The sequence below is a fragment of the Crocodylus porosus genome, unplaced genomic scaffold, assembly GCF_001723895.1.
Source record: "Crocodylus porosus isolate Cpor-Errol unplaced genomic scaffold, CroPor_comp1, whole genome shotgun sequence".
Classification (NCBI taxonomy): Eukaryota; Metazoa; Chordata; order Crocodylia; family Crocodylidae; genus Crocodylus; species Crocodylus porosus.
In genome coordinates, this window is record NW_017728924.1 from 10,799,969 (window position 1) to 10,811,764 (window position 11,796).

Here is an 11,796-nt window from a genome sequence, read left to right on the forward strand (position 1 = left end):
CATCTGGGGGGCACGGGGCCGGGGGGGGACACACACATCCCGGAAGGGCATGGGGCTGGTGTGCCCCCAGAATTGTGCAGGGCAGGGCAGGCTGCAGCTGCTGGCTGAAGTCAGGCTGTTCCCAGCAGAGGTTGGGGCTGTGCAGTGGTGGTGGCAGCACTAGAAATGAGGCTACAGGGGGCTGTAGCCACCTGAAAATTTGCTGTAGTGCCCCCAACTCCCCTCCCAGTGCCACCACTGCCTGGTGTGAGTGCAGGCCCCAGCCTTTGCTGGGAACAGCACTGCCTCCCAGCCCCAGCCAGCAGCAGCAACTGCGCTCTCCCATGCAGATCCAGGGCACACAGCCCTCATGTCCCCAGGGGAGGGAGGGTGGAAGCAGTGTTGGGCTGTTCCAGCTGGAGGCTGTGGTTGGGCTGGGTGGGGGCAGTGCTGGGAGGGGAGTTGGGGGCACTACAGCAAATTTTTGGGTGGTTGCAGGCCCCCATAAGCCCATTCCCAGCACCACCGCCACCACATGGCCCGAGCCTCTGTCAGGAACAACCCAGACCCAGCTCAGAGCTGCAGCCCACCCGCCCTGCCCCATGCAATTCTGTGCCCCCCCCCATGCCCTCCCACCCTTCACCCCCTGGATGAGCTGCTTGCAGCTTCGCCGCACCCTGTCCCAGCTGTGCATGGCCTTCCCCTGCTCCAGCCCTGCTCCCTTCCTCACCACTGCTGCAGCCACCCATGCTGCCACACATCTGGGGGGGTGCACATGCCCCCTGTTTTGTGCTTGGCAGAGGTGGTTCCTGCTGTGGGCTGGGCTTTGCACCCTGAGCCCCGCCACAGCTGGCCCGGAAGCAGCCTGATGCCACATGTGTCCAGTGACTGGGTGGGTAGGGGAGGAGGCTTAGCCCAGGGCAGGACGCATGTAGCATTGGGCTGCTCCCAGGCCAGCTGCAGTGGGGCTCAGGGCACAAAGCCCAGCCTGCACAGTGGAAGCTGCCTCTGCTGGGCACAGATCGGGGGCAAGTGCCCCTGGGGCCTCCACTTGGATGCACATAGCAGTGGGAGCCCTCCTCCCTCCCTGGATGAGCTGCCCAGGCTCAATCCTCCCACCACCCACTCAGCCAGGACCCCACTTACTGAGCTGCTCCTGAATCTGTCCCTCACTGCAAGGGCTTCGATTTGGCCCCCTTCCCTTCCCCCACCAACTGATGTGTTGGGCTGGGGGTGGGGGGGGCACACACATGCATGCGTGCGCTTAGCCCCCCCAGCCCAGAATCAGTGGGTCAATCCCGATTGACCAATTGGTGACCGATGACTGGTATAGCAGTTTTTTCTATCAGATCACTACAAAATCCTGCAGATGTAACAGTTCCATCATAACAGCTTATATAGGTATCATTTGATATCGATACTATTGTTACATCTATCTCTGTCTATATAAATCCCCACACCCCTCCCACCCTCCTTCACATGCCACAAACCACCCACACACACCCCCACAAACACCCCCCCCACACACACACCAGTGTTGCCTGCATTGACTGCAGAAGACAATGTGTTCCAGAGCTGCACCCCCACAATGCCACACAAATCCCCTCAATGTACCCTGTACCCCCACACACAGCCACACCCTCTCACAAACTCCCCCTACCCTAAACACCCCCACACCCTCCATCCACACACATATAGCCCATACCTCACAATACACCCCATCACACACACACACAAACACCTCCAACAACACCCCCCCACAATATAAAAGGCTAAGAATTTATTTTTGAGTTATTATGCAATCACCTCGATATACAATACACAAACACAACTCACAATAAAGTACTTTTTGTAATAAAATTAAAATACATTATAATAGGTGTTTGACTTTTAGTGTATGATTTGTTTTTTTCTGGTTCTAAGTGGCAACTCCCCTCCCCAGAAGGGGAGGGACTTCTGGTGGCAAAAGTCAGGGGCTATCCAGTCCTAAGATAGTGGCCAGGGGTAGGGCACCTATCAAGAGGTGGTCTACCCATGCAGCCCTCGACAGCTTGCCAAACTTCATTAAGCGACCCTCTGCCTGAAATAATTGTCCGCCCCAATACAAGATCATGCCTTAGTCTGGTTAACGACTAAGATACTAGAAAACAATAGGAGGTATTGTTCTGTAGAAAAGATTAAATTGTTAAGCATTCATATATATACCAGTATCCATCACTTACAGCATTACATGGTTAATAATAATTTTTCAATTAATGCTTTTGCCATCATGTTTCCACACACAAGCTATGACACAGGCTCTAGCTTATTTGCTCTGCAGCTATTTCTAATGTTTTCTAGGATAAAACAATAAATCTTTGGCTGTACTTGGAGCTATACTTCAAGGCAGAAAGAATAACTTTTGAGGTTTTGGTGTTGAAGAACCCCAGCATAGCTCTCAACCTTACAAGGCTAAATGGGGGAGCTAAGATTACAAGAAATCCACATTTTTTTCTGGGTGTGTCTACATGTGCATTAATGCACATTAAATCTAGTTACCTCCATTGTGAGGTATTCAGGCTAATGAGCCTTACCCTGGCTTAATGCATACTAACTAAAGCATTAATGCACATTATGTAAAAAGCATGTTTTGTACATGATGCTTTAATGGACATTAAAATAGGCTAATGCACATTAAAGTGCATGTGTAGACATACCGTGTACAACATCTGTTGTAACTTTAGTTTTGTAAGTCAGTATTTGTGATCTAAATAAGGTACAGTAATAAAAAGAGACATTCAGCAGGTTCAGCAAGCAGAGGTAAATTTAGATTTAAAATAAGGGACACCCCCTGTAAAGAAGGTCAGCTGAAAAGCATGGTCCCTTGGCATGGTCAATAAGGCAATCAGAAACCACCCCCTCAGAAATCAAACTAGAATTCCAGGTAGAAAAGAGTGCAAGCACTCCAAAACATTGAGCACACATGCTTGCTGAGTATAAAATCAACTGGGGAGGAGAGGAAGGGAAATTAAAGCTGACACATGGTTAAGGCAAAGTGAGTCTGCAAGTGCTTCAGAATATTCCTGACAAGCAAGTGGAAGGTAATCAGTACTTGTAATCAGAATATGGGAGTGAAGTAAATAGACACTGGATTGACCTGCATTTTGGATCTTTCCAAGGCCCTGAGTTTAGCCTTCTACACCCTTAAGATCTACAAGCAGCTTGTTTTGTCATTAGGTTCAAACCAGGATGTAGTCAACTTGTAGAAATCAAACAGAAGAATAAAAAATGAATCCTAATACAGCAGTTTCTGAGAGCCTTAAATAGTTTCTGCCTGATTTTTGTAGTGCTCAGTATACACAGATCCCATGGAAGTTAATGGCAGCAGGAGGTGCCATTTGAAGAATAATGGCACTTAGCTGTTGTAGATGACACTGCCTTTTCTTTTTAGTGTTGGCATTTGTATAGTGTGCAGCAAACAAAATAAAACTAGTGGATGTTCAATTCATTCATTGTGATAAGGTGACAACAGAGAAAAATAACTTCAGGAAAGTGGGGAATAAGAGGTTTGCTATCTTAACAAGTCAAGAACTGTTAGATGCATTCTGACATATACTGTCGAAGTCTTCCAACTGGCTGGCTCCTACAACTCTGTAAAAACTAAAAGCAAATAGAAGGTGAACACAAGAATTGGGTACAATATAGAAAACTGCATTACAGAGATCAGTGGAGCAGATGAACATTCAGGAGTGGGATGCCACAGTTTGGCTAGTCACATTTAATCAAAAGTGACAAATAAAGCAGTCATGTATGTATACAGTCATTGGAGAGAGAAAGGACTTTTTTTTTTTAAAACTGTCACTGGAATGGCAGAGGCTTCTGATTTTATCTGATGGTCATGCCTTGTACTCCAACTGGCAAGCAAACAAAATGAAACAACTGAAATGTAGTTTCTGGCTAAAACACAGTGCAGTGCTTTGCACTTAATTTTTTCACAAGGCTTTTCATCTCAAAGGATCCCAGTGATCCTTGGAAACAGGATTCACTTCACCCACCACTGAAGTGCTGCCACCTCCAAGATGGAATGTAAACAGCTGCTTAGCAGTGCGCAGCAACATTACATGATAGGTTAATAAAGGCACTGCGGAGGAATATAGTATCCTGTTAATACTGAAGCAGACTGGCAAGGCAGAATTACTACTTGATACATTAAGCACAGCAGCTTTATGCTTGGTTTTATCAAATGAGACCTAGATTTCCTAGTTACTGGAATATAACCAGAAGAGGCTGGCCCTGTAATGCAGATCCCAACCTAACTTTCTGTAGGTCCTTCACTGTCATTAGTCTAGTGCCTGCCAGTATAGATATATAAGGACATACTTGGGCTGACCACAGTCTTGGTGGCCCAGTGCTAGGGCTCCCTATTCTATGGGCTCTCCATGTGCTACTGTCCATCCAGTTATGCTAACCTTAGCAAAGGTGGCACTCACCTAGAAAAGTTTCTCATAGCATTTATCACAGTGGACAATGTCACGATGAATGAATATTTTGTCCAGGAGGTCTCCCATTGCCTTATGGCAAATTCCACACTGTGGAAACAAACACAGGCAGTTGGACAGGAGACAAAGCTCTATTTAGAAGAATACATATGAAGAGGATAGAGAAATAAGTTGTAGTCTCTACATTTTAATGGTGGTGAAAATGCCAAGTTGAAAGCCCTGAAGCCTAAACTTTTCTACTTCTATGAGATGCAGCACAAGTCAGGTTAGTTCAGGTTTTCCCTGCAAACCTAGAATTGCATCACACTCATCTATAAGCATAAGAGAAGTAGAAGAAAAGCTCTGTAAAACTTGAGAGGTGCCGAGTAGTTTGTGCAGTGGGATGGAGTTTGCGAAAAGGCAGCTCTAGTATGTGGACTGCAACAGGTAGGGGGAGAATTCATAATGAAAATGCCAGTATTCAATCCAAATGATAACACAAGAATATGTTTTGTCTATCATAATGTCATCCAGAGATCAGAAGGTATACTTGTGGATACTGTCAAAACCTGTGGGAATGTGAGCTCTTAGTCAATGGTGGACCCAGATCTCTTCACCCAAATGGAATAGAGCATACTTTTACTTTGAAAGCTTCTAAGCAAATGCCCCAAGATTATGTCTTCATCCATGAGTCCCCTGCAGTTACTTTACACACTACAAAGTGGAGAATTATTGGAAGGAATAAGGTCCCTTACCCTAAAACAGTATTCATGACAGCAAATGTTGAGATGCTCTATTGTTATCTTAGGGCAGTCTCGGATCTCACGGCCACAGTAAGTGCAGATTCTATCAACTGCCCTGTGGAAAAGCAGAAAAATGTACTCATGAATCACCTTACTATGATGCCTTCATACCATAAGCAGTAGCAAAGATGGTTTTGTATCCAACACCAGCATTACCATTTCTTGTGGCTGTCTACCTCTGCAGTATGAAAGTGGATGTGTATCTAGATATCAACTAGCTGAGCCAAGGGACAGTACAGAAGGTAAAGATGGCATTCCATGATTGCTAGAGTTCAAAGTTACTTCCAAAGCTGCATGGCAACGGGAAACACTGTTTCAATACTATCTCCATGCCATTATGGTCAATGCTCTTTATTCTCTGACCACTTTAACATTTTTAAAGGGAAGCCGAGGAAAAATACAAGATTCATCTGAACACCTACAGATAACAAAAATTACAGAAAGAGCATGTACAATAAAGTCATAAAGAATACTTCTGTATATCGGTCTATTGAAACCATCCTGGTATAATTCATTGTCTTACCTTCGTGGGGCACCACTGTGTAGGTAGCAGGTGTTACTGTACCTTGCTCTCTCTCTGTCAGTCAAATCAACTAAGCTGCCACTGAAGAAGAGAGGAAGAGAAATGCCATTGCTTGACAATGTTGTGTACAATGAATGGTCCAAATGGTTAAATGAGCAGTGCAGGGCTTCCCCAAATTCTGACTGGGGATGCCCTGCACTGTACTGCTTTGAGATTTTCCAGCTGCCTGCTCTTTTAAAGAGGGCTGTTCATTGCCAACTAAAAATCAAAAGTAAGAAATGTGCTGGTGAACTTTCAAAAGAGAGTGAATCTTCTCTTTAGCTAGAGGAAAACACTGCATGGGGAACAACAGGAAGCTCCTCCAATCCATGCCCTGCCACCGGTGGTGCTCAGATTCTGACCCAAAGCACCACTCAGTGGTAACAAAAGATAATTTGGGCTCCACTCAGGCATTGACTATAATACAAAGTTCTGCCTGCATAGCTTTGTTGAAAAGCTGACAAAACTAAGCTGGCGAACCCCCTGGTATGGACACAGCACAGCTGAAAGATGATGGTTTCTGCTGGAAAGGCTTCTGCCATTTGAGGTACCTTGTGGCTGTCTATTGACAGAAAAACTGCTAGCAGAACTGTCTTCAGAAGCAGGTTCTACTACTGTAGTTCTGCAACAACAGTTACAATGGCAGGATCTGCTTTGTGTAGATTAAACCTCAGTATTGCACCAATGGAACTAAATATACTAGTGAGAATGCTAATCATAGGATCATGAAAAAGTAGGGCTAGAAGGGACTTCAAGAGGTCATCTTGTCCAGTCCCAGGCACAAGGCAGGGACATCCCTATTCAAACATCCTAGCTTGTCTAACCTGTTCCTAAAACTACACAAACAGCCTTGTTGCACAACTACAAGGCACATAACGCAAAGACACAAAGAATATTCTAACCTGCCTCAAGGAAAGCAGCAGGATGAGGACACTGTCAACCTTCCGCTACTGCAAGGGTTGTTAAATACTCGAGAGAAATCCAATCGTGGCATATGATATTATGACCTGAACATCTATGAACTGGATCAAAACCACCGTCTTATTTTATACTGATCACCACACAGAAGCAGGTCTCAACTCTCATGAACCAGTTAGGTCAAGATGTTATACGTGTCCTATAAACCATTTTAGGATATCATTGTTATTTTTATTCTATATAATTTAAAGGGCCTAAGACACTTTCCACACAAATAAGAGACTTAAATCTCTGCCTCAATGCTTACCATTTGTTGAATAGATCAGGCATTTCCTAACACTTCAGCTGCCTACTTTCCTTGAAAAAACTTTCCTGTTAGAAATGCTGTGGTCCCCTAAGTAAATATCTGTGTTATTTCCAAAAATAGCATTGCAGCTCTTTGAGGGCATGTCACTGGAGCAGCTTTATGCATCCAGGCTAAGCATTCCCCCTTTCCATCTGCTGCTGCCCAGATGCTCCAAACCTGGAAATGCACCAGTGAGGCTACTCTTAGGACCCACCTCTAGTGTGCCTGAGGGCATCTCTGGGGACCACCTTGAAGTAGCTGCATTAGTGTATTTCTGGGCTTGGAACATGCAAGTGGGATTGGATGGATAGAGAGCATTAGGGATGTCATAACTGTGTCTCAGTGCCAGCATGGCGTGAACACGTCAGCACAGAGCACTGCTTTTGACATCAGACAAGCTAGAGGTTTATAACTAGACTCCTCAGCCACAGCAGTGTTACAAGTTGAATGAAGACAAAATCACAGCAGGCAGGCATCTTAACAGGGTGTTAATTGTTTCTTTGGCTCTAAGTCTAGGTTAACTGAACAAACCTTAACATGTGTTGACAGTTTAGGTTTAAAAAAAAAGCCAGTTTTACTCTTGAGTGAAAACCCACAAATACCTCCAGTTTTCTCACCGAATTCAACAATTTTTGCAAATATGTAATGAAATGCAGAGGCTTGGGAATTTCAGTATGACCCTTTCAGAGATTACCCTGATGGAATGACCTAATTTGTTCATCACCCTGCCGAGGAGTTAACCAACAGCACCTCATACCTCGTGTAGTGTGGAGAGGATGAAAACTCACTGCTGTTCACATACTCCTTCACAAAGAGGACCCCTTTGCTAGAGAAAGAGGGAAACATCTGTATCAATGGAGACATGAACTAAGCACCGCGAAAGTACAAATGTATGTTCAGGTTGATGTGCATGTGGTGCACGCGCATGCATGTACACATGTACCAGGGGTATGTGAAGCAGGCCCTATTCAATTTGGATTCGGACTGAATCAGGGACAGTGATTCGATTCATTAATTCAGATCACTGTCCTTAATTTGATTCAGCCGAATTCAAATCTGAAGATTTGATGCTGATTTGGAGAATCAGCAATTTGGACACAGACACAGCTTTGAATGTTTTTGCTACATATCTCTAGATACCAGCACGGCTTGTGAACACTGCGATGCTGGCGCGGATGGAGTCCCACAGAAGTGTGTGTGTGTTTGGGGGGGGGGGGGCCTCCATGTCCTTGGTGGTGAACTCGGAAGTGGACCGGAAATACTTCTGGTCCACTTCCAGGTCCACTAGGAAGTGCATCAGGGGGCCCCCCAGCACACACCCCCAGCTCAGTGATCAGCTGTGGGGGACCCAGGTTGCCCCCCCAGACCTAGGAGGCACCAGTCACTGAGCCAAGTGGGTGTCGGGGGGCCCCCCAGCAGACCTGGAAGTGGACCGGAAATACTTCTGGTCCACTTCTTGGTCTGCTGCCAAGCATGCTGGGGAGCCCCCCCGCTTCTGTGGGACACTCCATGCACTCCAGCATTGCCTGCTATTTAGAGGTATGTAGAAAAAACGTTTAAAGCCGTCTCTATGTCCAAATCTTTCTGGATCTCTCCAAATCAATTTGGAAGGTTCCAATTCGATTTGGAAAGATTAAAGGATCCTCAGATTTGATTTGGATTTGGAGATTCAGCCACTGAATCAGGCTGAATCAAATCAGGGACCCAAGCTTTGCACAGCCCTAATGTGTACCACATATATCCACAGCAAGGGGGAATGGTTGGATGCAGCTGTTGTTGGATTACTATGGAATTGCAAGCACCATTGATAAATATTGAATATAATAACTATAAAACCAAAGTCTAATGGATTACATCAAAAAGTCAGATTAACAAGTGGAAGGTAATAATAATGACACAATTATTGCATCCAGTTTTATCCAGTTTGGCAAAGACAGAACCACCTCTTTTATATGTTATCAAGGTTTAATATGCAGGGAAAGATAATGGTTATAACATGAAACACTGTCTATTTTAGGATTACTCAGAATGGCTGTTTTGTCATTGAAAGATCTCCCATATTTTTATATATTGCAAACTGAACATTGTCTATTTATTGTGCTGCATTATTTATTTACTGTGCTGTAGAGAAGAGAATTAATCCCCTTTGTACCCATTCCTCTCTTTGAAATGCTATTTTTAGAATGACCTGCATACTACTTATCTGTTTGGAAATCTGTGAGGTCCTCAGTAAGACATCATGCCCACCAACTTGCTTCTAGGAGAGCAATGAACAGTGGAAAAAAACCCAGAAGCTGAATGCAAGTGACCTTTTTCCATGTTTATTTTTCAACCCTGCCTTTAGGCTATGAAAAATTCTTTCTTTCTATGTGAACAAATGACGTGAGCACAAATGACACGGCTCGGAGCAATCCCAGCCAGGTCATGAGTGGTTACAGGGCTCTGGGAGTGGGGCTCATGGGGTTGGGGGCAGAGGTGTTTTTTTCCCTTGATCCTTCCAGTTATGGGGCATGGGCAGAAGAAGGAGAGATGAACTGAGGCAGTAAACAGAAGACTGTGCCACTGGTGCCACCATCAAGGCTTTGGTTTCTATGACCACTGCCCGCTCTTCAGAAAGAGAGACAGTGGTCTGTTGGGAAGAGATGGCCTCCACCCCACTCCACTGGGGAAGAAGCTCTTCTCAGCCAGAATGGCTGACTTGCTCGACTGGGCTTTAAACTAAGCTTGCTGGGGGATGGGTGGAAAACCATTGGAGCAAGCTCACCAAGCATCAACTGCAAAATCAGCAGCTTAGGATGCTCAAGGGAACCCACTCCTACCCCAGCCCAGGAACAGAGATTCTCCATAAGCACAAGGAAGCCTAGGGCCTCCAATGGCACACTTACATGCCTGTACACTAATGCTAGGAGTCTGGGGAATAAACAGGAGGAGCTGGTCCTTCTGCTAAACAGAAATGGCTATGATCTCATAGGGATCATGGAGATCTGGTGGGACTCCTCTTATGACTGGACACCTAGTATAAATGGCTATACTCTGTATAGGAGAGATTGTCCTGAAAAAAGGTGCAGGGGTGTAGCTCTCTATGTGAAAGAGAGCTACACATCCCTACAAGTTGAGATTGGCACCCAAGGAGGACAACTAGAGACCCTTTGGGTTAAAATATTAGAGGAATGTAGGGAAGGGAATACAATGGTGGGAGTCTACTACAGACCTCCAAAACAGGAATAAGTGCTTGACCAAGAATTTGCCAGGGAACTGACTGAGGCTGCACACTCTGGGTGCATGGTCATCATGGGAGACTTCAACTACCCGGACACCTCATGGGATGAGCACTTGACCAAATCCGATCAGTCACAAAGCTTCTTTGCATGCATGGGTGAACTCTACCTGTCCCAAGAAGTTTATGGGCCAACAAGTGGCAAGGCGCTGCTGGACCTGGTACTGGCCAAAGGGGGTGATCTAATCAGCAACCTAAGAATTGAAGGGAAACTGGGTGACAGTGACCAGGAGTTGATTACTTTTACTATCCATCACAAATCTGGCAAGTCAGCCAGCAATGCAGCAGTCCTTGACCTTAGGAAAGCTGACTTTCATAAACTCAGAGGGCTTGTTCTTGAGGCCCTGAGAAGCCATGATTTGACAAGGAGGGGAGTTCATGCTGAGTGGGAGCTCTTTAAGGAAGCAATCCTAGAAACACAAGGGGAGTGCATCCCCACCCATAGGAAAGGTGGTAAGACGGCTCAACAACCCCCTTGGCTCAACAGGAAACTCATGGACCTCCTACATCTAAAAAGAGAGATTTATAAAGGATGGAAGACAGGAAATGCCACTAAGGAAGAGTATACTGCACTGGCCCACACTTGTAGGCATGAGTGACTGGTGCCTCCTGAATCTGGGAGGGCACATGCAGAAGCTGCCAACAGCGGCAGCCTTGTTGGGGGGCGGGGGGGCACCAGCCCTACTGACAGCATCAGTGTTGGCCATCGGGGGGGAGCCGTGTGCCCCCGTGCATCCCCTACCAGTCGCCTATGCCTGCAGGGAGGGAACTAGAAAAGCCAAGGCTGCAACTGAACTCCATATGGCTACACAAATCAAGGACAATAAAAAATCCTTCTTCAGATACATGGGGAGTCGAAAGAAAAACAAGAGGAACATTGCATCCCCCTACTAAACCAGCTGGAGCAGCCAGCTACCAACACCCAGGAAAAACCCAATCTGCTTAATGATTACTTTGCGTTGTTTTTTCACCAGCCCAAAGGGACCACCCTGCCTAATATGATGTGGGATGACCAGGGTGAAGATGAATATATGCCCACCATTGGCATGGATCTTGTAAGGGAGCATCTTGAGAGGCTGGACCCCCATAAATCACCTGGTTCAGATAACTTGCACCTAAAAGTGCTAAAGGAACTGACCGACATCATAGTGCAGCCACTGGTGAGGATATTCGAGAACTCGTGGCACTCAGGCAAAGTAACTGAAGATTGGAAGGGGGCCATTGTGGTGCCCATCTTCAAGAAAGGGAGGAAATAAAACCCGGGAAACCTACAGGCCAATCAGTCTGACCTCAATCCCTGGGAAGATTTTGAAAAAAAAAAAAAAAAATGGTCCTGTTCCGATTCAGCACTGGGATGGAGATGTAAGAGTTGTCTGGCTTTATCTGGGGCAACATTCTCAATGGATACAACGGGACTGTTGCCCAAGTAAAGATTTCAGAGCTTATTTGTTAAT

The 11,796-nt window shown here is 45.8% G+C and overlaps 1 protein-coding gene across 1 annotated transcript in view; it reads right to left on the bottom strand.

Moving 5' to 3' along the window:
- Positions 1-2,621: 2,621 nt before the first annotated feature.
- ZNF185 (zinc finger protein 185 (LIM domain)) overlaps positions 2,622-11,796 on the bottom strand; it is a 63,161-nt gene continuing 53,986 nt past the window's right edge. Inside the window, 5 exon segments of the mRNA XM_019540318.1 lie at positions 2,622-3,618; positions 4,449-4,547; positions 5,192-5,294; positions 5,763-5,843; positions 7,823-7,891. Of these exon segments, the coding sequence (XP_019395863.1) occupies positions 4,449-4,547; positions 5,192-5,294; positions 5,763-5,843; positions 7,823-7,891 (352 nt within the window). The 3' untranslated portion in view covers positions 2,622-3,618.